The following is a 26,672-nucleotide window of genomic DNA, read 5'->3' as shown; positions in this document are numbered from 1 at the left end:
CAACGCACATTTGATTATATGCAATGAAACACCTCTTCCTTTGATTGTCGTCTGTAGTTCTGGAGAAGTTTGTACTCTGTCCCATGCTGTGGGGTGGATTGATTGGTTTGACTGATTGGTTTGCTGGGAGGTCTGGGTTTTTTGTTTTTTTTTTCTTCCACCCAGTTTCACAGGTTGATTTTGTTTTCAACCAGCTTGGAAGTGAAATAGGGAAGACTGCTGAAATGTCAAATATTTTAATGCAGCAGAGAAAGTCTTGCTGACTCTGTGAGGTAAAAGAGTGTGGGTTGTTCCAGTTAAAAAATTAATATCTATTCTGCTGTATGCAGGGCTACTAGAGAGTTTTTTGCTAGAAAGGTCTATAATGCTTTTAAGTCCCTTCTGGGAAGGCAATTTGACTTTTACAATGCAAGACTGACCGAGCACAAGTACACCTCATCAGGCTTTTGAAAGTTTCCCTGCCAAATTCATGTTATTCAATCCCAGTGTTAACTGTGTAGCCATTTCAGTTATTCATTTTGCTCTGGATCTTCTGGAGGGAAAATGATTGTCACGTTTTCACATTTTCATATCAAAGACACCACTGCCAAAATGACGTGCCTTTCAGTAGGCTGTAAGCACCTAAGCTCTTAAATAATCTGCAAAACGAGCTCTTAAAGTCACTTAAATATTTAGCAGTTTTTACACTATGTGCTACAAATGATACTTCAAAGGAAATGCATCTATGAGTTGCAGTAAGAGGTGTTTTGAAAAAGGCATTGAAATGAGTTGAAAGCAGAGTTAATAATGCAACCTGCCATTGACAATGAAGATACAAATGAACTGAAAAAAATTGAAAACATATGCATGGACTTTAGGCACCCTTTTTAAGAACAGTCTCCAGAAAAACTCAGGGTCCTTCTCTTGTTTCTTTGCAAAACTAGATCTATCATATTATCTTTCCTGTTTCTCCAACGAGGTGCAGTTTATAGAAGGGATTAGTGGAGTGTACACTGCTTTTTTGGTGTTTTTTTAGCAGTGTTCTTTTGAGACTGTGTCACTTGATGCAAGGTTGTTGGATGAAAGGCAGATCCTCCATCTTCAATAGTGATATGAACAACTATTGCCTCAGTATGCTTGTAATTGAGTCAGGTTGTAGGCAGTGAGATTTTCCTTTTCAGCTCAGAATTAGTAAGTCCTGTGTTAGGGGATCCCTCAGAATGCCTGGTGGTGGTGCTGGATGTGTGCCTAACGTTTAAAGGCATGCAGCTTTTACTGAATGTGCCAAAATCTCAAACGGTGTGAAGTGTTGTAGATCTAGACTAAAAATCTGTTTTCAGAAGTGCTTCCCATCTTATAACAAGCCAATTTTACAGTTAAGTAGTGAAAATGATGAGTAAGTTTGAGAAAACCTCTTAGATCTACTGACAACTGTGAAACTGCAGGAGAGGCTGAAGTTCAGCTCAGCCTTAGTGCTTTCTTTCTCAGGACTAACTCAAAACTTTACATACAGAGCTTTTGTCGTGATACTTTCCCAAGTACTCAGCTTTTAATGTCTTCCATTTAAAAAACTAAACACTCAAATCATTAATCAATTGTGGAATTCTCTTTTGAAGATATTACAAGTGCTTTGGGATCTCCTAACCCAAATTTATTGTTGTTTGATTTTTAGGAGAGGGTGGGGAATATTTAACCTGTCCAGTTACCTGCAAACAATCTGCATTTTCCTAGCAGCAGGATCTGTACTTTATCTAACTGCACATTTCTTACATTCTTGTCAGTCCTGTCCCATTCTAGGCAGTTTTCAATGATCTGGCTGTCTGACAGAAATTGAGAGTTCTTTATCTGTGAACAGCAATGTTCTCTTGTTTCTCTTCACTCCACTGCATTTCAACACATAACCACTTGTAAAGGGAAAGATACAGACAGCGATTGACCAAGTTTTGAAATGTATAGTTTTAGGTTGAGTTTTAATAGTGTTTTATTTCCTCTTTTCCTCCCTCCTTGCCACTTTCCCACCAGCCCTTCTGATTTATGCTGTAGTTCCTTACTGCAAGGATCTCTTTCCCACCTGAAAATTCTGGTGCATTTTAGATGCTCAAGATATGATTACAAATTTACTAAAATAAGGACTTCCCAGGTGTCTGAACATTTAAGATTATTTACAAACAAATGAAAATGTGCTTGGGTAATCCTCCCAAGGGCTGGTAGGGTTTCTGTGTGTTCACGGTAGTGGTGATGCACTGATAGTACTTAGAAATAAGGATCAGTTAAATTTATGTCTATAATGCTGTTTAACTTCTGATTTCTTCCTTGATTGTGGGCAAGGCATTTAACCTCATTGTGAGTAGGTTTTCCATTGGTATTAGAGGAAACAACAGTACTCTTCAGGCTTTTTCTGCAACCTGTAAGCACTCACAGAGTCATCCTTGCATTGCTCACAAAATGCAGAGTATTAATAATATTACTGTACATTAGAAGTTGGTAAGCTAGTTTCAGTTCTTTGAATTTTATTAACACAAGACTTTAAATAAGGTTGTTAGCTTTATTTTATACCAGATGACGTACCAGGAATGCAAGTTAAAAAGGCAAGTAAGTCTATCATCAGATTTGCCTTCTTGGGAATCAAACCAAGATTTTGCATTGCACAGTGTTTCTGCAGAGCACTTTAGTAATATTGAAATCCTGTTGCAAAAAAATGGTGTGTTTAATACAGTTTATTCCTGTAACATACACTGGATATTCACTGTGAACTGCTGTGAAGTCCCAAGAATTGAAGTAGAGATGACTAATGTAGGTCTGTATCCTGGAAAATACAGAATAAGCAGTGTTAATTGTTTTTCTCCTTCCTTTTTGTAGGATTTGTGTGTGATTGTCATTGTGCTGTACCACAGTGAAGAGGTATTTTTCACTTCAAGATACCTTGCATTAAAAGATCATGGTAGACAGTTTAATAGTTTCTTTGAGGTAAGTGATGCAATAAAACGTTTAAAAATCTTACTTAACATGCTCTTAACACACTGCAGTAAATTTCCATTTGGTGGTCTCTTCCTCTGCTATTAAAAGTGTCTGTATCGTAGGAGGGTAAATAGAAATCTTGTCCCAAGACCAAATACTCAAGTATATGCATACCAGACATAGCATTCTTTGGTGATAGTGAAAAAAGAAAGTTCTCAGTGTTTGTTCATGCTTAGAGCATCTGTCAGTGTGTGCCAGTGTGATGCTCCATATTACTGGAAAATTCCTGTGTGTTTTGATGAGGCTGTACAATTACAGTCACTGGGCTTAAATTGCTGATTTACATGTTTTAGTACCTGTGCTGCAATTCATTCACGGATTTGTCTTACACATTCCTGAAACAGTTTGCCAGTGGGCAAACATAGGAAAGACCTTTCAAAGAGCTTTCCTAACAAAGGAAACATTCAGCTGTTTCTAAGCTGGTCTGTCTGGTTCTGTCCTGTCCTTGGGCGAGCAGATTCAGAGCAGGCAGGCAGCCCTGATGCCACACAAACAAACACAGGCTGATCTCCTCCTGCAGAGAATGACAGGGGAGGGCTCTGCCTTTGGGATGGAGTGACTGTAACCCCTCTGCTCCAACCTGGCTTCTCCTGACTTTGAGACATCAATATCTGAATGGCAATTTCCGCACTGTCCTAATGTGCCAGGGCAGATTTTCCAATGAAATGGATCTGTCACACATTACTGACACTACCAGTGTTATCTTTCCAGCTGAAAGATGACCTGCATAGCTCCTCCCAAGCTGTCCCAGACTTGGGCTCTTCAGCAGATTTGGGAGGAAGCTGGAAATTCGAGACAGGAGCCATACTGCACTAGTCAATACTGATCACCTGTATGTGGACAATCCACACTTGGCCATAATATTCCTCCATAAAATGTAGCTACTAAGGGACAGCAACATGTGAGAGATCTGCTTTGGTATCTTCTGGCTTTATTCATCAGAGCTAACTCACTGCACTGACTAGGAAGAACTCTGAGAGGTGTTCTTAAATGAGCTGTTAAATTGCAAAATTCTTCATGCTACTCCTACAACAGACCTAATATTGCTTTGCTCTATGCTTGTGCCTTCCCCTCTTCCCCAGTTGTTTATATTTATTCTTATATTTATATTTTATGTCTTTTATAGTACTGGCAATTGGTGTTGCCAGTAAGAGGAAGTGAGACAGTTTAAAGTCTGACTGTGCTTCAAACTGGATGCTTGGCTCCAAACAGTGCCTTAACTGTGGGAGCAGGGGCTCCTTGGAGGCCTGAGTTATACAGCCACCAATCACCTGTTCAGGTGTACTTGAAAAGTTTTGCCTTATTTTGAGAAGCACTTGTTCTTTTTGGCTTTTCTGCACCACTGTGAGAATACCTGAACCAAGCCCACTGAAACTGGAGAAGCCTATTTTTGTAGCTTGGGAGGCTTAAAGTTAGTCACGCATGACAAATAAAAAGGCCTAGTCCAGAGAAGTTAGCCAAAGCAAGCTGCTGAGGGAAATAACATTAAAAAAATTAAATTGCCACACACTGTTTTGAAGCTAGGGGCTTACCTCAGGATATCTTAAGTATTCTTGGCAAATTTCCTGTGTGCTTGAAATAGTAGCCCGATACCATTGTTTCTGACAGATCCAATTGCAGATACAGAAGCAAATTTAAAATCCATCTTTATTGTCCTTGAGCCATATACATACAGATGGTGATTGCAGTGCAACCTCCTTAAAGAATGGTCAGGAAAAGCCTGGCACAGAGTAATCACACATCTACTAAAAGTTTGCATTTTAGAACTGAAAACTTTAATCTGGTAAGTAATTTGCTTTGAAGATTACAGTTCTCATTCAGCTCAGAACTCACAACCTTGTGTATGATTTCAGAAGAATTTGCACATGGAAATCTGTAGACTGCCAGACTGATCAGAAAAATCCTGTCCTGTTGAGGATGAAAGCATTCATTTCCTTATGGAAAGTCTGAACTTTCTTTCACATGCTCTGAGGGATTATAGGGAGCAGAAGCCGTAAGGGAGCAGAGGTGGACAGGAAGATAATAAATAGGAAGTTTAATATAATTTGCAGAGGATGTAGGCTGGGCCTGTCAGACACTGCACTCCACCTACTTAGATGCTTGTCATTTTTCATTGAGAAGAGTTGGGAGATCACTTAAGCACTTAGAAAAGAGATAGGCAGGTGAGCTGCAGACAAACTCGATGCTGTAATTTTGCAGTTTGGAGGTCTGAGTTCTGTTTATGCCTTTGATTCCAGGTGCAATTTGCAAATTAGTTTATTCATTTGTGTCTTTGGCTTCCATGTACCACTGTGTGATTGGGCCCTGTTCAGCTGCATGTTTTGATTCCTGCTGTGATTTCTTTATAGCGTCTTACTGGCTCTGATTTCAGCCACTTCCTCTGTATTTTGTTTTATCACAAATGATAGAGCTTTGTTAAATATCAGACTTCCTTCTAACACACTTTTTAAAGGGCTTCTGTTTTTATTTTCCTAAATTGACGGGGCAGTAAAGAAGTGATGGCTTTTTCTAGCCTTTTACTGCTTTATTGCTTTGATAGAGAGGGGCATAGATGGTGAGGTGATGATAGGCCAGGTGCAGTCAGTACTTACCTAATGGTTCCTTTTGCAGTGTATTAGCAAGGACAAACACAGAAAACACAAGACAAACATTTTCCCTAGCAGAAGAAAATTTGTATTGGTGGTAATTAAATGCTTAGTATTAAAAAAAAAAAACCTTTCTCTTTAGGAGGTCTGTCTCAGAAAATATCTGAAACAATAAGAAATGTTTAAAGGGTTGCTGGGTAGGGAGTAAAGGAAGGAGCTGTGAATAGGAAATGCAGCTGGATTTTGTCTAGTCCATTAGTTTGCAGATGTCTTTTGTATCCAAATCCATCAGTTTTACTTCTGCACTGAAATTCAGCAAATCATTAGCAGCTTTCCCCCTTATATTGGGTCTGAAACATACTCTTTGTAGACTGAAAAATCAATTCCTGGCACAAATAAAGATACCTTGGTCCTATTTGCCATACCTGTCTATGTTTTCTGGTGAAGGGGCTCGTTAGAAGGAGACAAACCAGTCTCTGTTGCAAATTATAGCAAACAAAAGACTGAGCTAACTGTGCCTAAGTTGTAACAGGCTCCTAGGAGTCGCTACAGTGGTGAGGCTTGACAGAGCAGTTTGTTTGGGCTTGGTTCCCATTATGACTCCTCTCAGACTGAAGATGTGGGGACTGGGGTGATGCTTGGCTGCTTATCCTGAGTCTCTGGTGGCTTGTGTTCACTACTTCCCATCTTCTGTGCCCATTAGGTTATTCAATTTTCACAAGAGTTAGGCAGCTGGGGAAGAACCTATTTTCTGTTTCCCGTGTGCTGGAGGTGGAGTGTTCATCTGTAAAATGAGGAAGCAGATGTGGTCCACAGATGGGTGAATTCTTGCTTGGCATTTTAGAAAACTTGCAAAGCATATGTCTGTTTGACTCCGAATGCTGAGGTGTTAAAATATGCACTGCCAGGAATTTTAAAATTTAAACATGAAGTTATGTGAAATACTATTAATGGATTCTATTTGGTTCACTTATGCTTTATAGCTGGACGTTCAGGTATGAGCCCGCTGTGAACAGAATCTGATACGAACATTTCATACACTTTAGTGAGTCTGCTTTGGTTAGCAATGGTATTCAAATGTTTAAATCTTTTCTTGCAGTGTGAAAAAGCCCTTTAAGATGTTGTAGATGTGTGGTTTGTATTAGTGGTAATTATCTGTTCTGTTTCACTGTTTGCCTTTTCAGACTCCTCAGTTCCCTAGCAGTGCTGGGATTTCAGCTTGTCATCCCACAGCCTTCAATTGAACACAGAAAGGTAAGCATTAGGAACATTCAGACTTTGTGTGAAAGGTAAATGGGAAAACATTAGAGTAAGATGTGTAAAGCAATGCAATCAAAATAAACTTCTGGGAAAAAAATGGTTTCTGTTTGTGCATATGGGTTTTTTTGGTTTCTTTTTCTTTTTTTAAATAAATATGTATGTGGTTGAAAGAGGCTCTTCATGGTTAATTGGCTGAGTAATTGCATGGAGTATTATAGGGCACAACTACTTACTAAAGCTTTGGAGCATTTTCATCCTGCAAGGCATGGAAAGAAGAATTCCTGTGAGTGAGAGCAGACACAGAGTAGAGAACCACCCAGTTGTTCATTGGCAGCTCCTTCTCTTGCAGAGATAGAAATGTCTGAAACAGAAGCTGGACCCAAACTACTCTGTTGCTATTCAAATTGCTAGAGATTGGAGCTGGAAACTGCTGGAATTTCCTGTTGTGCTCCTGTGGATGGTTCACTCATCTTAGACATTGGCATCTCTAAGGCTTGCAGCCACTTTCCATCCTGCTTAGCATTAGTGAGATCTTGGCTGGAATCCTTGGGTTTTTGCACTGCTTTTCAGGAAAGTAGTGGACAATCTGGAGAGAAACAGAAAGCAGCAGGGATTATCTTTAAGAGATTTTAAAATCTTACCTCTGAGGGAAGTCTGAACGAATTCTTATTATTTATTCTGAAAATTGCAAGAGTGGTGCTGGAGGCAGATAGCATCTTGAAATACTTTTGAGTCCTAAAAAGAAGACTGGTTTTTTCTGTTTGGTGGAGCAGATGAGAAGAAATAGATTTAAACTGAGGCAAAGGAAACATCGGTTTGACATTAGAAAAAGCTTGTCATGGTAAGGATGTAAAGAAGATTATACTGACTGAATAATATTTAGAATTTCCATGATGTAGGTCTCTGTGAATATGTTGGACAAATGTTTATCAGGAACAATGTGCAGGTGTTGCTGATTCTGCCACAGACCTGAGGCAAAACCCCTTGAATGCTGTTCTGTCTCTTCACACTCATCACATTCACTTCATATCAATGTTGTTCTCATACCTTAAAATCTATTGGTATCTCATATCTATTGGTATTCAAACACAACCAATTAATTATTGAAGGTATCAAATAACCTGTTTAAAACCAAGTTTGCTTTTAACTACAGATTTTTAAATAATAATCCAAGTTGTAGGTTTTTTTGAAAACTATACTGTTAAAAGGAGATGAAAGGCAAGTTTGCAGGGTTTGCTTTTCTTTTGTGTGCCTGGGCCACTGTCTTTAGGGTAAAAAGTTATTTGGACAAGAGCCTTATAGGTATGGACTAGAAACCTGAAGCTGTCTGATTGTCAGAGTTCCAGAAGCACACAGCAGTCCTGTTAACTCCTTGTGCAGCTATTTGTGAGACAAGTTAAATGAGGTCAGTAATAATGCAGTCTGAAACTGGCACAGTCCAGCCTGCAGCAAGCTCTCCAAGCTGTCCTATTCTAAACTGCAGGACAATTTAATATTTTTGCCTATCTTACATCTCTTCTCTTTTGTTGTGCAGTTGAGATGGTCGTGGCTGCTGCTCTGGTTTCAGTACTCTGTCTGATTAGACATTCTTTTGTAACACTGACAGTGGAGAGATGCTTCAGTCCAACTTCCAAATGGCCTTAGGGGGAATAAATCTACTAACTAAAATAGAGTAACTCAGAGAAACAATTGCTTCATTCTGGGAAGCCCCGGAATTAATTTAGATAAAATCAGATTCTTTGTTTCCAATTGAATGAGAAATGCCACGGGTCTGGAGTGTGTTCTATACTAGTTAAAGGGACTTTAGGGCATGGTAACCACCTTAGAGACTCCCTTTTATGAGAACAAGGCACAAGTTTCCTAATGACAATCTCACAGCCCCAAGGCTGGCTGTCATTCTCAGCTCTTACCCTTCGGGAGAGGATTCTATTCATGCCAAGCTGTGTTTAGACTGGAACTCTGTATTTATTACACTCTTCACAAACCTTCTGCCCCACCTATAAGCTCCAGACAAGAGAGGCTGTTAGTAACTCTGAAGGCCAAGTCAGACATGTTTCTGAGTGTGAGTTCTCAGCTTTGGAGCTCTGGAAGTTCTTTCTATTCTCTTCCTGCAGTAACCCCAACACATATTTGCTGACATCTCCTGTGTATTTCTGGATGGATGTCTCTGCTGTTTGGCAGGGTTCTTTCCATAGGAGAGGAGGTCAGTTGTGCAGAAAGAAAGAAAGGGAGAGGAGCAGGACAAGGGATTTGATGAACAATTTTAACAAAATAGTGAATAATGAAAATGGTGTTTGCTAACTTTCCTATACACACTCAAAGGGTATAGTACAGAAAATCATCTAGAGCTGAAGGCTAATGAAACATTAGATCATAGCCCAATTCTTACTGTGTGTTTATTTGGCATTAAGCTAAGCATGACTGATGCTCAAACCTGCAGTATTGGAGAGTGTATGGAATCTGTGTTGTGCACCCTGCATAGGGGTATTTTGCCTCTACAGACAGGGAAATAAAACCAGAGAACTGGATTTGGGTATTTGGCTGAGTAATTCATTGAAATATTTTGAAAGAGTCTAGATATTTTCTTACACTAAAGGTTTTGGGAAAACTAGGTAAAATTCATCCAGGACAATCCCCAGAGCAGGTGATGGAAATCCAGTTGTAAGTCTAGGCACCTACAGTTCAGCTGAGATGTTCTTTTAAGACTTGAGTACACTTAAAAACATCCCGAGGTACTATTTTATGGGGGGATTTTGTTTGTTTGTTTGTTTGTTTTAAATCTTGGCAGGTTTTAATCTTTTAATTCTTCTATTTTTTAAAAATCCATGTTTAAAATCACACTAGTTTCTCAGGCTCACACAATGTGGGTTTTTCAACAAAAATCTGTAGTTTGATCTTATTTGTAGGAGTTTTTTATTTCACTTCAGTGTGTTAGAACTGTTTAAAGCACCACTTGGCTACTCTTGACTTACTGACATGTTTGGGAGCTTGACATGAGGGAAGAAATTGACCTTATGGAGCAGCATTTTTTGTTTGTTTGCTTGCTTTTTAAATTTAGGGCAAATTTCATCAACAAAATCTGGAAGAGCAGAACTCAGCAGGTTGCTTCCTCAGATGCACACACAAAAATCTGTTTCTGGCATAACAGCATGAGACTGATAGCTGGAAGAATGAGCCAAATTACTTCCATAGCACAGAAGTGCACATATTGGAATTAAGACTTGGGGAAATGACAAAACCAAATGGGAAAGTTGTGGAAAAAGGTTTGATTGGGCAATTTTTTTCTGCTTTTAGACTTTATTATTTTTGCGTGAAAGTCTTAGAAGCTCATCAGACATATACAGTCAGAATTGACCAGTATAGACTTTCTAGTTCCAGAAAGACATGGCTGCCTGAGTTTTATGTAGAAGTAGCTTTTGAGCTTCTTTACTTGGAGCTTTTTTAAAATAATCTAACTTATTTATTCCTCATGCATAGTATATTATTTCTAATATCAAGTGTATTCTGTGAGGCCAAAATACTCATCAATAATAGGATAAAAGGGGGAAACGTTATGTGAAACCAAATAATTGCCACTTGTCTTTTAAAATCACCCAAGGTCTCTGCAGCTGGATAAACTGTAATCTTTCTTACTATTTGACCAATTAGCTTGCCTTGTCCTCCCTACTGGACATATGAACAGTTCTGCTGCTGCTCATGATGTAGTCAAGCTCTCTATTCTCCCTTCCTTGCTTATTTTATTGAGATTTAACCTTATCTGATAAGTGTCATAGTGTGGTGAACTGAAGGTTAAACTATAAACAATCCTTCTCCTAGACAGCCATTGAAGTCTGTATTCCCAGTTTTCCAGAAGTCACTCCTGGGTGGATTTTTGATTAATTATATGTTGCTGTGTTAGGAAAGTAAGCTGTAGTTATATTTATGCCTTACTCATTTTAGCAAAACTGGTAATATAAATAGTAGCAAAGTCTGTCCAAATCAAATTTCTGACATGAATATTGCTTTGTTTCAACATCTTGCTTCTGTTATGGCACTAAATAAGAGCATTGGAGCAACATTTCAAATTGCTTTGAATTTATGCATGTCTTTTTGTCACTCAGTTGTAGATGAGTATTGAGTTCAATCAGGGTGCAGTGTCTTAACAAACTGATTTTTATTGTATGGAAGCAGTGTCAAGATTTATTTTTACAAGTTTTTCATTGGGGCAGTACAACACTGTTAAAATTTTTGAGCCTCTTTGGGCTCCTTGTAATTTCTTTCTGCTGGCTCAAAATTAAAGAAGAAATAAACTGGATGTTATCTCTGTCAGACACACAATGTTTCTATGAAAAGCAACTATTTATCAAGTGAATGTGACTATACTCCTCATAGAATTTGGAGATTAATGTGCTTTGGGATGTGTGTTGGGATTTGTTGGCTTAGGTTTTTTTGGCTGTTTTTTCCCCGTCTTGTGTTGGAGTCAAATACCCTTGTGGAGGGGTCATCACTGCTAAGTCAAGAGAAATAAGGAACAGCATCCAGGATGAGAAGCAAGAGCTGAGGGAAAAGAGTGGAACAGGGGGAAGGAGAAGGTGGCCAAGATCTCCCATTTGGTCATGGTGAGCAGTCTGAGAAGTTCAGCTACTTGAACAGACTCTAAAAGGGTACAGGGTGAAGCATGAAGCAAGTCTGCTATATCCTTGAAGCACTGGAGGAAACTGGAGTAAGACAAAGTAGTTGATATCTAAGCTTGGCCAGGCACCAGGACCAAAGCCTAACAAGTTGTAAGGAGCACTCTGGGACCTCCACCACAGCTGCTCACCACCTTGCTTTTAAATAAGCTCCAGAGCAGAGGCTTGAAGGGAGGGCTGTGTTCTTCCTTGCAGTCCAGGCAAGGGGAAGCTCTGCCCCACAGTCAGCAGTGACTCAAGTGTGTAACTTGTCAGGATTTGCTGAGCTGGAACTCAGCTCTTGCTGACAGAGCCACTGCAGTCACCGGGCTCTGCCTGGCTGGGCTGTGTAACTAAATTACACTGGAGAGGCCAAGGCACTGTGCATGTGCACAGCTGCTGCTGTTCCTGTGCAACAAATGGTTCCTGGTGCCACCCTTTCTTTTCTGGGAATGGTTTTGTTTATAGGATAACTGCTGTCCATTATGGTTGTAATTTCATACACATCACCTGTAAAAAACTCTTCAAACTGTGAGGGAGTCCATATTTTCCTTGCAGTTTTTCACTGGTCAATGTAACTGCTTGCCTTCAGCACAGATGCTTGGCTTTAACTGTACAGGTATTGATCTGCTCCTTTCACAACCTTTGGTAAAATAGAGTCTTCCTAGCTGATGATGTTACTCTTCTCAATGCAGTATTCCTTAGGAAACAGGAGACGTGATTTAGACCACAACAAGAGCTTCCCTTTAAAATTAGCCTTTTAGTACAACAGAATATTTAGAACAACAGCTGAGAGTGTTTTCTTGCTATCTCTGTAGTGTTACTAATTCCCTGTCCTTGATGTTGTGGATTAAAGTGGTTAGGAAATAAAATTAATCTTTGTTTGGGGAAAGGAGACATTATTTTATGTGAATATACTCTTTGAAAAATCAAGGCCAATGTTTTTATTTAACCTGCTTTATCATGGACCTCTGAACTTTTTTTTTTTATCATTAAATTAAAAAATACTGACTTCTTTAAGCTCACAGCAGGAGTTATGTGTTTTTCTGGAAGAAAAGATGAAAATGTCACAGTTACAGTTGGATTCCAGTGCAGGTGAGCTTAAAGGGTCATAGATAAGTTTCTCGTCTTCCTTCAGAGCAGTTCTGCGTGCTAGTTCTGGCCAAGCTTTGGATGAGAGTGATGATAAAGATGAGAAGCTTTTTGGATTCACTGATGAGTTCTTCTGTTAGGGAATGTTGCTTTCTATTTTATCACAGTTTGTTTTCTTTGCTTCTGGAGTGATGGGTGGATGATTTACCAAGAGATTTGGAGAGGTGTTACGGCAATTACAGAAAAAATAAAATGTGGATCCCGAAGAATTTTTCCAAAGTGTAGAAATAAACAGAGTGGCAGCAACTTTGTCACAGCTGTAGATGGTTGACCTGGAGGAGGCCAAGGGTAGTATAAGCTTAGTGACCTAGGCCACAAATGACAGGGAATGCTGAGGGAATACTTTTAAAATAAAGAAGCCCAATTTGTGATATAGTGAGGTCAGGAGTGAGCTGTCAGTTACTTGAAAGCACTTATTGGTCTCACAGAAGAGTGGAAAGAAACCTCTTCCTTAAAACACTAATCTCCCAGAGTGCAATGGAGGTGGTCTTGGTGTGAAAAAATTAGCCAGACTTAGGGGAAGCTTCAAGCTTTGTTGGCACAAAAACTGTTCTGAACCTTTTTTCAGAGCTGTTTACTTTCTAGACTATTCAAATAATGTTAAGGTTTCTTCAGATGTGGTCTGAGTTGGTTGAAGGGGCAGTTAAGCTGTCCAGGCACTGTAACTCCCTTCAGTGATTTGTGAATACAAAGGTCTTCTATTTCCAGGCTTTTTAGCCCTTTAATCTTCGCAGGCACAGATGTTCAGACAGAGATTTTATACAAAGAACGGAAACTCAAATCGTTTAAGCTGGTAATATTTACACTTACCATGTACTGTAAAATTCAAATGGTTTACTACTTCTCTGATTAAAGGCTTCCAAAATGCACTGAAGGATTAAAATAGCTGAGCACACGAACAAGGCAGACGTACACATTGTGTCATGATGTTTTGCTTGGCCTCTGGTCCATTTTTCTGCTAGCCTTGAGAGAAGTTATCTGCAAGTTTGAGGAGTGGGGCTTGGTTGATTGTTTTTTATCAAACCACCAATGTCCCACGTGTTTCTTATAAGAAGGATAAAAAATATTGGTTTTTTAGCAATTGTTGTTCCAAATGAACACATATAAAATGGACTATAAAGCCTTGCTGCTGAGAAATGGTCTTAGCTATATAGATATGGACTTTATAGGAAATCAGCTGAGCTAATGCTGGAAGAATATTCCTTTCAGATGCTTAGATTGGTGAAAGAATTGCAGGAGTTCCATAGTTCTGTTTACAACACTGGCAACAAAATAAAATAATGTTACACTTGAACAGGTGCTAAAACTAAACTATCATTTCCTCAGCCCATTTAAAATTTGGCATGCTCCACCCTGAACAGCAGTTCTGGTCTCATTTCTGGAAGTCTGACTGGGTTTGTTTTTATACTCTTGAAATGTTAAGAAGAAGTCCAGCTCTTACTCTGTGGCTTGATCACTGATCAGTTACATTCATGAAGGGCGAATGTTCATGAAGAATGCTGTGTTCATCTCATCCCAAGTACGACACATGCATTTTAAAGAGTATCAATATACTGTTGTACTGGTGTTTTGAATCCTCAGTCAGTCTGAGCCTGGCTCTGGGACAAGCTGCATGCACATCCTTTGTGACAGGCCGTGCCCTAGTGAAATCCTTAATTAGTCAGAACTGTAAGATGAACAAAGTGCAACTCTGAAGTAATGGAATAAATACCAAGCAAATAAATTTCAAAGTACCTTGATACTCCTTTAGTAATCATGGGGACAGTTTGGTGTCATAGCCTGGGTTATCATGTGTGGGGTAATGAGAAGGACCATGGAAGAGACAATGAACAAACACCTAAAGCCTGAAGGGTTTAGGGGAATATTAACAGAATTTACATAGGCTCTCTGCTCTGGAAAGAACAGGACAAAGAGGGTAGTAGCAGCTGCAAGTAAGACATGCTGGCTCCTGTTAATTCCATTGTGCACCCAGTACATGAATATGGGTTAACTCAGTGATACCACTGGTAACATTTTTCTGAGTAGGTGATAAAATGTTCTTCTGGATACAATTTCTTTACCTTTGGGTGAAAGTAATACCGGAAAGCTTTGAGAAACATTTATGCCTGTTATATCCCTTTCAGATGTATATTTAGGAATATGATGTAGTTAATTTGTTCATCAGTCCATTTCCACTCTGGGCATTTACCCAGAAAAAGGAATTAGTGGATAATATGTTAAAAATTAAACCTATGAAATTTAATAACATTATTGTATCTAAACTGAAATGGTAAAAATACCAGAAATGTCTCAGTTAGTTTAGGTGTCTCCAGGTTTAAAGCTTGCCATTGTCTTGTATCAGTTTTGAATTTGGATTGCCATAGCATGCTTCATATCTACAGAATACTTAGTAACATTGGCTGAGGCTATAACAGCTTAATTATGTAGCTGGGTAAAAGCTATATACTGTCACCAAGCATTATAATCATTATTACTGTGAAATGCCATCATTAATTCACATTTGGAGTATGGTATGCAGCACTGCACACCCATGTAAGAATGTAGGAGTGGTAAAGGTGCTGAGAATGAGGAATTCCTTACAAAAAAACTGGAAGAGATTAGGACTGCTAAATTTCAGAAAGAGATCCTGGAACTGGATTGTGTTAGCAATTGCAAATCAGACATCATAGTATGGTGAAGAATACAGAATGATCAATCAATCTACATTTATCACAAAGAAAAATTTGGGAGATACAGTGAAATTGTCAGGCTGCACGTATGACCAAAGCAGAGAAGCACTTTTTCAATGTAAATTTTACAATCTTTTGGAAGCCAAGATTAAAAATACGCTAAAAAAAATTATTAATTGTTTTCATGGAGAGTGAGTCTAGTAGTGGGTATGAAAAACAATTTCAATAAAGGTGTTTAGCTGAAGGAGGCCCTTAAATTACTGATTAGCTGTAAGCAGAAAGTTTCTGGGTGTCTCTGAATATGTCCTGGTTCTTACACTGTTTCCTAAAGTTCTGCTTCTTCCACTCAGTCAGAAACACAGTACTGTTAAATGGGCCTCTGATCTAAGCATTTCCCCCCCTACTTTTCTGAGCAGTTGATTTGTATTTAAGCTCTAGTTTAACAGGATGAAGTGTCCCACAGTATTTAAAATTAGAGTTTGTCATATCAGTGCAGCGTTCTCTGCCATTGTCTTCCTGCACAAGTTACATTTTAAATAGTTGTGGCTTTCTGTTCAAGTGACGTTTCCTCTTCAGGGACATTCTTGCACAGGATAGTTTGAACAACTGCTGCTGAAATCCTGAGACATGGATCTTATTTCTGAATTCTGACAGAGGCAGTACTAAAAAATGGCATTGAATTTCTATACCTTGTGTACTCCTACTTTTTGCTGAATTTTTGACTCAGGATTAGAGGGATTGGTGAATTCCATGAATTAAAGATAAACAATTTTTCTGTTTAAAATGTCATCTATGTCAGCCTGCTGGTAGTATGTTTAGTTCCATATGATTTTAGGAAAAAATCCCAACAACCTCAACAAACTCTTTTAGAATAAAACCTGTATGTAATGCAGCTCCTGTGTACAAAAGTGACAAAATACAAGAAATCTGGGGAAAAAGAACAGAAAGGGATGCAGGGTACTGATGAGTAAAGGCAGCCGTGACCCTGAAACCATCCCTCTGAAAATCCAGCCTCAATTCCATTTGCCACTCACTGGTAGAAAGGTGACAGATGGAAGATACTTGGTACCTAACAGTCATTATGAAGAAAATTCCTCATTTAAGGAATCTTTGATAGCACATTAATAGGAGTTGATAAAGTTGTAGAAATTGCAAGTATTTGCACACCTGAAAACTTGTCTTACTTTTCTTTCCACTGTTTATTGTACAGCTGCATGCAGTGAATGGCATTGTGTCCACTTCCAAGTCCTGGCTTGCAAACTAACTGAAATGTGTAGGAAAGAAAGAAACGGGGAAATTAAAGGGGAAAAGAAATTGAGTTTGTAGAGCAAAATATTTGGTTGTGATTAACTTGCAGGAGATAAAAATCTTTTTGGTGGTGCATTTATAGTTGGAATGAGTCTAGGTCACCTAGAGAAGGAATCAGCCATGAACTATGGGAACGTAGACTAAATGAGTTGGTTGATGTCTCTCGTTTTACAGACTGTGTGATTCTGTTAAAGAAATTACTCTCATCATTTAATTTGGCAAGAGAAGTTCAGTTTGCATTTCACTTATTCCTCAGTGCAGGCTCAGACTCTTCCTTTCAGAAAGTGTGCTTTTAATGGGTAGTTCTTAAAGCAAGAGAAGGAGGGACCCAATGTCAGGGATCTCTGAGTATGTGCTGTGTCTGTTCTGAAATGCTTCAGCTAAATCCTGTAGCTACCTGTAATTTCTTGGCTATATCACAGAGCTGTGGCAGAATTTCTTCTTGGCTACTAAGTTACCTGGAAATCACAGGATCAAAGGAGGGGAATTGCTTGTGAGTGCTGTAATTCAACTCCTCTGCCCTGGGGAAGGGTCAGTGACACCTCGTTTTGCTGGTAAAGCTTTAGGATTGGTATCAGTGCTGCCGGGATCTCCTCAGGCAATTTGTTCCCAAGCTTTGTTTGCCTTCTCTCTAAGTAGTTTTCCTCCTTTAATTTGGATCACTTTTGATTAAATTATTCATGTGTTGGCTATAAACAAAACCAGTTTGCTGCAAAGAGAAAAGTAACAGCTCTTTGTATTTATTTATTTAAACTGTTTGGAAGTGTCATTATTGTCCCCTCTGCTTTTCATTCCTTAAACTAAGCAGCTTCAGTTTATTCCATTTATTCTTTCATAGTTGAATTCACTGAGTAGATGATGCCATCAATCACATAATCTCCTCTAAAGATTCATCTGTAGCTCATATCTTACGCAAAGCAAGGAAACAGTAAGAAAAGTAAGAAAATAAAAGTTCATAACCTGACTTGCTACTGAAAATTCCCATCTCAAAATTTTGTTATCTCACAACTAAGTAGTACTGATGAATTTGTCTATCAGTAGAAGACACTATAATTTTACTCTTTTTTAAAAAAGTTTTATTTTTATGTTTTTCCTTAACTAGCTGGATTAAACCTTCTTGTGTTGTGTCTACAGCTCTTTCACTATGAAGATTAGGGGGTGTGAAATTACTTTACATTGCCTTCAGTCACATGAAGTATCATTTTACCTGAGCCAATTCTTGCTGCAGTGAAGTTTGGCAGCTAGAAGGTTCTCTCTGTAGCAGGTTGACACTTTTCACTATTCAGTTTCTATTTCTGCAAAATGGTACATTTCTGATGTTAACAAGAACTTGAATTGCTTGTAGGTTACAATTTTTATTTGTTGCCTGCATGAGTGTCTTTGGCATTTTAAGAAAACAGTGTACTGAACCATTGTAGAAATGATTAAGAAGTAGTCCGAACAAGTGAAACCTTGTCTGATAACAAAGGGCTATTAGTTTTACAGCAGGTAAATTTTACTGCAGACTGATTCAGACCAGAAGAGTTTCTCTGTGTGTAGTCATTGCCATTTTACAACTGAGGCAGAGCACATTAATGCATAGTGTAAGCGTGGGCAGCGAATATTCACTAGAAAAATCGCAAACTAAAGAATAGCTTGTTTAGTTGGTCAAAGTGTGAGCCAGTGGTGTTCTGTTATTGGATATGAAAGCAAATGTAGCAGCCAGAAAGACCTTGCTGCATGTTCTAAGTTTGACATTATGTGGTATTAGGTTGTACAGGCTATTGGATTTTAAAGGCTGATGCCAAATGGGGTAGGCACAGGAAAAAAGACATTAAATACAGAGACATCTGCTCCTGTTTTCAAATAACATGAGAGAAATGGGTAACATATCACACTAATGCAGATGCTTTTTATTAATCAGAAGTTATAATTAAATGCAGTTTTTTCTGTGATTGATGATGAAAGTGTGAGAGCAACCTCAGAGGGGGGAACTGTTTCAGATTATGTAGACCACAACTGACTATTACACAGCAGCACCACAACCCTGTTCTGGCTTGGCTTGTTGTATTGTAATGCTGTAGTCAACCCATGTTTGCAAACCACGTCCCAGCCCAGCCTGCCATGGCTGCAGCCAGCTGGTGAGGGATGTGTGTCCTGGCAGACTGGGGCACAGCTCAGTTACCACAGCACGTGGTGGCTGTGATGAGAGGGTAAGAGTGGAGATGGTAATCTTTTGCTGTTATACAATAATGTTTGAGGCAAAATTATTAATGGAAGTTACGGGTTTCGGTTCTCATGCTGGGAAGGGGGAGAAGTGACAGACAAGGCTGGCTTTCCAAAACTATTTGGAGTTAGCTGCACTAGAATAGGGCTGGAGAGGTTTGGCAAACATATTTGTGGACAGTGCCTTTTCTTGTCTCAGCTGAATTGAAGCATGCTTGTGCTTGTTGGTACAAAGCTTGTTCAGAGTATTAATGAAAGTACTTAAATGATGCTCTTTTAAAAGAATGTTCTGCATATTAACTATTGTGAGGATCAGATATTGGGAACCTGCTTTAGAAACTCGTGATTCAACTAGTTGGTCAAGAGAAGCAAGAGAAAAACTGCAAATCTGAGTACTTAGCTCAGAACACCGAGAAATCCTGACTCTGTCTGGTTGCAAGAATGGGTAAACCTTGGGGAGACCACAGGGGGATGTGGGTGGGTGACTCTAACTTCCTGGCTGTGCTGATACCTTTCCAGTCACAAGGTCAGGATGTTTAGAATACTTGGCTTGAGGGCTTAACTCTCCTTGTGGAGAGACCCTGCCCTTCCTAATCCTTCCTAGATTCCTTCAGGTGAAGGATCATCCCTTTGAGGTTCTTTCACTTACCTTGTGCTGCTGAATGCTGAGTATGGACTAAGTGGCACTGAACACCAGAGACCAACCATTTGTCCTATCTTTTATTGAGTTTGATGGGAATTTCTGTGAATGTAGAATTGAGTGGGTCATCCTGAAGTGGAAATGTGGGGACTGGGGCAAGAGTGGGAATATAGGAGTTAATTATAGCAGCATTTTTGGTTCGTTGGAAATCAACCTGTCCTCTTACATTATTGCCTTCATAAAACGTTCCACATTAGATGGGAGTTCCTGAAATATTGCAACCACCAGCACTCTCCATTGTTGAAGAGTCAGAGTGCAGCAGAGCAGTGAGTGTCTGTTAACCCAATTTTATTACCAAAAATGACTTTATTTCCTGCTTTTGATAATATTATAACACATTTCCAAGCTTTGCATCATGCAATTACTCCATTGCTGAGAACAAAGAAAATCTGTTTCTATCCAGATAGTCCAGAAGAACAACCAAAAAATAACCCAACCAAACAAAAAGACGCACCATAAAACCTCCTAAACCCAGAACAACCAACCCCAAACTTTTTGTCTGAATGGTTGATGGCTGTAGGAGACCTCCTCACATACTGGCAGTCCTCTGACAGGCAGATAATAAGACGAGTGACTTCTTATGTCGCTCCGTTTCACTCGTGAGCGCGGAATGAACGGCCGAGCGCCGAGGTGTTCTTACCGCAGTGTGACTCCCGATGGCTAAGCGTGTGTGTTGTGTCTGCAGGTTCCGCAGAGGATAGAAGAGCAAGGCGATGCCGCCGAGGACAGCGGCGCCGGCGTGCCGGGGCTGTGGGGCAGCTGGGGCCCGTGGTCCGCCTGCTCGCGGAGCTGCAGCGGCGGGGTGATGGAGCAGACGCGGCCCTGCCTCCCCGCCTATTACCGCCGCCCGGGCCGCCACTTCCCGGCCTCGGACCGGGCTCTGCCCCACCGCGAGGACTCGCTGTCCGCCTACCCCGGCCACGTCATCTCGGCCATCCGCACCTCGGTGCCGCTGCACAGGAGCGAGGAGCAGCCGTGGGGCGGGCTGCGGGCGCGGAACAGCAGCGGCCAGGCCGGGCGGGCGGCGCTGAGGGGCAGCCGGCACTCGCAGGGCCCGCGGCACGGCGCCAGGCCGGACAGGAGGTACGGCCGGGGCGGGCACACGGAGCGGGGCTTCGATCTTACGGCACACTCCTTAGCGCTGACACTGACTTTGGCATTGTGTGCCTTCTGGGGAACGCGGCCTGCCCTCCCTTCACTACTCACAAGACGTCCAAGGGCAGGTGTAATTATTCTACAGTGGGTTTAAGCAGATTCTCTCACTTCCCTTTAAGATTTGTGTTAGGATTTATTGAGAGGTTTTTCCTTTTCTGCTGCGCTCTCATCTGACATGTCCTTATTTTCTTATTTGATATTAAGTATCAGAACAAGTAACTGTTCTATAATTGTATTCTTAACTTCAGCAGGCAGGTCTGATAGTAATTAGTTGAAGAAAAAAAGTTTTTTTCATGAAGGATGGTCAACCATTTTTATTTCCACTCAAGACCCTAGTTTTGTTCATCTACTTACTGCCTTTTTGTTTCCTCTTTTTTCTTTTTTTTCCCTCTTACCACCTTTTAGCTATTTGAAGAAAAAAAGAATAAAGTGGTTGTTTAATATGTAGAATATTTTAAACACTGTAGTGTTTTTATGAATTTCATAGTAACAGCCTTTAAGGCTGGGTGGAGCTGTGCTGTAACAAGTAATTCCAATTAATTTTCCCACTTCTGGAGAAACACTTCTTTATCCACTTAGATACCAATCTATCAGATATTTTTTATATATGTGTGAAAGGAAAATAGATGTGTATCCAGTTTGGAGACTGAGCAGAACAGGTGTGGAGATCCCCAGGGATGGGGCACTCCATAGATGTCTGTTCTCTCTGTCTTTCCTCTGAATATGTACTCCAGCAGCTCTCTGGTTCTTTCCCTCTCAGCTCTCTTCTAGGAGATGCATGAAGAGAGGTTTTTTTGGGGTAGCTGACAAAAAAACCCCAAACCAAACAAAGCATAAAACACTCCAGTTCTCCTCCCCAAATATAACCAAAAAAACCTTCCTTCCTATCATCTGCATCTTTAAGATCCCTGGTGAAGCAGTCAATTGTAAAGATGAAAATATCTTTTTAAAGATATTTTGCTTTCTTTAACAACACAGGAAGGAATATTACCTTGAGGCAGTATTCCAGCCTGACTGGAATAAGACCAGTAGAGCTCTGTTGCTGCTGATAAAGACATTCTCAACCCCTGCAAGAACCTCCATATAAAATACTTGAAAATAGACTTAAGCTGTTAAGCTCCTGCCTGTCTCAGGGAAGCATGAGTCTCAAAAATTGGGACCAGCTGTTCAGATGCTGATCTTCTCAGGTGTTGGCAATTTCCTTTGTCACTGCTTTGTCTTTCTGTCAAACTGGTGCAAATGATGGCCTAGACCTCTTGAGTATAAATTCAGGGTGGCAGTGATGGTCTTACAGAAGCTCAGGGAGTGCCAGAGAATAGGATTAGTGGTGTTAACATGAGTACATCGAGACAAAAGTCCTTTTCTCTGTTTTCCTACTTAATGATTTGCTTTACTGCACTTCTGTTGTGGGCCGTGCAGTGTGAGAGCCCAGGTTGTGGTGCATGGCTGGGTTATTGCTGACACCTGGCCTTGAACCACCAGCACAGAGTCATCCAAAGGCTCTTTGCTGTAGCCCTTGGCACCTGTGTCTCCGAGGGAATCCCGGCTGGCCTGGCCTGCAGCAGCCCTGCTGCCTCTGCTGGGCTCCCGTCCCCGTGGGCTGTCCCTTGCTGCTCTGGTGGCCTCTGCAGGCCAGCACGGGCTGGAATGGTTTGGAATAATCACTGCAGGATTGGCTGGAGCACGAGGCCATGGTGAGCAGAAAATGACACTGACTGTATGCAGAACTGAAGCCGTGTTATTTCCTAAGAAATGCTGTGCCATGTGAAATACTAAAATGCTCACTTTGTTGTGTGATGGAGGCGTTTGCTTTTGAAAATTCTTGTACTTTCCTAAGCACAGTACAAGGTTCTGTACCATAGTTGATTTTCCACCCCCACATACTCTGCCCCTTGGCAAAAGACTGTGGATTCAAGGTCAGTGTTTTAATCTTACTTGCATAATAAGTTATTTCCATCTTGTGTTAGGAGGTCTCTGGTGGCTTTAAAGCCTGTTGTATTGCATAACTTTCAGATTCCTTGGTGGTGACTGTAAAAACAGAATGAGAACAAAAAATGTTATTTGAAAATGGAATTATTTGAATGACAAACCTAATAGTTTTCCTTGATTTACAAAATCCAGAGTAAAACTTCCTTTACAAAGGAGATTACTGTTCCTATCAGGTATATGGAAAATGGATTTCAAAATGTGAGTTACTCTGCACATGATTTTTATACCCTAGAGCTGTGTTTAGTGTTTACTAAAAGGATGATATTGGAAATTCATGTCAGGCTGTTAAATAACACTTGTGTTTTCACAGTTTGTACAATCAGTGGAAACTTTTTGGGGTATTTTTATTTACTGTACTGAACTTTATATAAAGGCTGTAATTTTATCAGACTTCCATAAAACAATAAGAAAGGAATGGACATCTGTGACTGAGATAAGCTCACATTGATAATATGGTAGACTTCAATTGGATGGCTTCCAAGTCAAAGGGTTTTGACAGCAGTAGCAGTCCTATACAGCAGCCCAGTGTGTTTGTATCATTTACCAGCAAGTGGAAAAGTTCTCTGCCTGCTTCCAAGCAGCTGACAAAGAACTGATTAGGGGTTTTTTTTTTTTAGCAAAATCCAAAATAGAATTTAGATATCATAAATTTTTCTGTACTTTGTCTTTGAAGAGGGTATTCACATTTTCAGCTTTTGAAACTTAGTTTAGTTAGGCATTAGGAACCGGAACTGCATGAGAAGTTCAGGGAGTGTGAGGTTTGAGGTACCTACGATTAGAAGTCTGGTTTAAAAAATTTCAGTGTTCCCCTCTTTAACTCAGGGCAATAAGACGAGTTCTTGCACTATTGAAATGTGTTAATTAAAATCAGTCACTGAAGTGACTATAAAAGAAAGCTGATGCATCTCTGGGTTGTCCACTGGCAGAGGCAGGGAGCTCTCCTCAGCTTTGAAGAGCTGAGTTCCCTGTAACATGGACTTGGTTTGTTATTTTTCACCTAGCTGAAATGCATGGAGCACACCACAAACCAAGAAAGCAGAGACAGTGAAAACAGGAAAGAGGAGATAGTGAAAAAATATTAAAGCATTTAGACATCTTTATAGAGAGGCACATGTGGAAAAGTAATAAGGGCATGCAGAAAGATAACATGCTTTAGGAGAGAAAACAGATCTTGAAAGGAAATGTTGTTTGTGGACTAGGTTTTAGTACTTCTTCAATGTTGCATTTCTAATTCTCAGTTTTGGTGATAGAGAAGACAGAAACACAATTTCTCACCAATGTGCGGAGTGTAGGATATTCACAGCTGCACCTTCACTTTCTATTCATGTAGGCATGTGTGGTGGAGCAGCAAATCTCAGTGTCCACTTGTGTGATCATGATCTGTATTTTGTACTGGGGTCATAGGACCAAAAATAAAAAACTAGAATTATCACCAGAATGATGAAATAACTAAAGCATTCTTGCATAAATAGTGCAAATTAAAGAAATATGTTAGTAAGGAAAGGGCTTCCCTAAAGCATTTCTTGTGTATTTGGAAGAGAAGTGAGAGGAAAAATTTGCACTGAGGAAATAATCCAAAAGTCATTGACTTCTCACATGGCTGTAGCTCTGGGTCTTTATTCTGCTGCCAGCAGCAGACGTGCAGGTCTGCTGTGCTGCTCTGTACCCTCTGTAGGGTCAGTTTGCATTTCTAGGCCTTGGAGCAATGGAAAGGAAGAGTGCATCATTTAATGTCAAACCAGAATTTCCTTTCTGCAAGTATTTCTCTTGCCCCCTCTCACAGATGCTTTGACCAGGCAAATGTAGGTCACGCTGTTGGCAGGTCTGCAGTTAACTTTTAAAAGGACAGTTCTGTTGTTATTTCCTTAACCAGTAGCCACGTGTTGGGATACAATTTCTGTGACGTGTTCTTGTCAGTTCTGGTTCCTAGAGGTGGAAACGTGTAGTTGTTGGAGCTTCAGGTTCAAGAAGGTATTATTTTCTCAGGTTGTAAGGCTTTATATTTATTGGCATGAGTGTTTGGTTTTCTTAGCATCTGGACCAAAACCCAGCTGAAGTCCTTAGGCCCCTCCTCCTTTCTCTCATAGAACGAAAATGTGATGGATTTTACCCCAAGCCCACTATGGTCATAAAAGCGTATTGTGGGTTGTATATGTACAGAAGGAAGACAGAGAGAAGGATTGGATCCCTTTCTAAGCATAAATTTTCCAGAAAAATCTAAGAGCAGCCGTGGTAATCAAACGATTCATTTTGGTAGGAATTGGAGGGTTTAAAGCCATGTGAGAAAGATGTTTATTTTCCTTCCTAATAAAATTCTTGGCAGGATCTAATAGCAGAAGTGATCAAATGAGGTATTTCTTCACAAAATGAGCAGCTAGCTGGGATGGCTGAGGCCTCAAGTTGACTATTTGCTGTCACACCTCTCATCTGGTTATGAATCCCCGTGATGTGCTCCAGGTCTCACGTATTGTTACCAAATTAATATCAATTTTCAGTATGCTATTGCAAGCATGCTTTGAGTGGGATTGCCAGAAAGAGCCACCTAACACAATACTGTAACTGCAAACCACCTGAGCTTTCTTATTCTTACTACTGAACATTTCAACCCTTCCTGAGCTGGGCTCGCTGAAGGAGGGGAAGGGAGAACACTGCTGCTGTTCAAGTACCACTGAATTATTGCCCCATCAGTGAGGGCTAGAAACAACCAAACCTCCCATATCATTGGTAAGGCATCTCAGCAGAGTTATGAGGTTACTTGCATTGAATTTCTGCTGGTTTCCCTGCCAACTGCATGGTTGCATTATTCAATCAAATCTTAAAGAAGCAGCTAAGAATTGTCTGGGATCAGAGGTGTTGTTGAAAAACAGGATTGAAGTATTTGGGTTTGAATTTTGGAATCCTATCTCAGTGTTGAAAGTCACATAAATGAGGTTATACAGCACTTGCTGAGAGATCAGTAAAAGCAAACATACGAAGTTATTCAGCTCTGTTGAATTGCGGTATCAGCAGAGATCTCTGGGGATGGAAAATTTCATGTAAGGTAGTCTACATCTCATTAATTAAACCTGTTCCAAACAGACAGCTTATTTAGTGACCTTATTCATTAATTCTATTGTCTCAGAAAAATCGAAATATCTATTCCCCCTAATATGATACAGAAATGAGAGAGTTTGTGGTGTAATGTGGTATAATCCATTTTTCTTTAGAAGAAACTCATTTTTAGGCATTGTTTGTTACTCTGTAAATTCTAGGAGTTGAATGTTTTAGGACAAATATGCTTGTAATAATTTTAATACCCTTATGTGTGTGTGATACATGGGAAGCGATGCATATCCACAAATCACGGTTTGGTTACCAAAGTTACCATGAATGTAAAAAAGGCAGTTCGTTCCCTTGCTTTAGTTAATGGAAATGTCAATCAGTGAGATACAGTGACAGCCTGCCCTGATGAACTGCCCTGCAGTGTGCTGGGAATGGAGCGACAGCGCTGAGTGTGGCAGGAGTCGGTGCTGTGAGGGAACAGTGCTGAGTGTGGCAGGAGTCGGTGCTGTGAGGGAACAGTGCTCTGAGTGTGGCAGGAGTCGGTGCTGTGAGGGAACAGTGCTGAGTGTGGCAGGAGTCAGTGCTGAGTGTGGCAGGAGTCGGTGCTGTGAGGGAACAGTGCTCTGAGTGTGGCAGGAGTCGGTGCTGTGAGGGAACAGTGCTGAGTGTGGCAGGAGTCAGTGCTGAGTGTGGCAGGAGTCGGTGCTGTGAGGCAACAGTGCTGAGTGTGGCAGGAGTCGGTGCTGTGAGGGAACAGTGCTGAGTGTGGCAGGAGTCGGTGCTGTGAGGGAACAGTGCTGAGTGTGGCAGGAGTCGGTGCTGTGAGGGAACAGTGCTGAGTGTGGCAGGAGTCGGTGCTGTGAGGGAACAGTGCTGAGTGTGGCAGGAGTCGGTGCTGAGGGAACAGTGCTGAGTGTGGCAGGAGTCGGTGCTGTGAGGGAACAGTGCTGAGTGTGGCAGG

The 26,672-nt window shown here is 40.5% G+C and overlaps 1 protein-coding gene across 1 annotated transcript in view; it reads left to right on the top strand.

Moving 5' to 3' along the window:
- The first annotated feature begins 2,844 nt into the window (after positions 1-2,844).
- Positions 2,845-26,672, top strand: part of THSD4 (thrombospondin type 1 domain containing 4) — a 214,888-nt gene continuing 191,060 nt past the window's right edge. The window contains exons 1-3 of the mRNA XM_066328521.1: positions 2,845-2,946; positions 6,767-6,836; positions 20,211-20,608. Of these exons, the coding sequence (XP_066184618.1) occupies positions 2,918-2,946; positions 6,767-6,836; positions 20,211-20,608 (497 nt within the window). The 5' untranslated portion in view covers positions 2,845-2,917. The remainder of the gene's footprint in view (positions 2,947-6,766; positions 6,837-20,210; positions 20,609-26,672) is intronic.

Source organism: Sylvia atricapilla, chromosome 13, assembly GCF_009819655.1.
Source record: "Sylvia atricapilla isolate bSylAtr1 chromosome 13, bSylAtr1.pri, whole genome shotgun sequence".
Taxonomy (NCBI): domain Eukaryota; kingdom Metazoa; phylum Chordata; class Aves; order Passeriformes; family Sylviidae; genus Sylvia; species Sylvia atricapilla.
The sequence above is the reverse complement of the archived record's forward strand: the minus strand, read 5'-3'. Positions and strand labels throughout refer to the sequence as shown.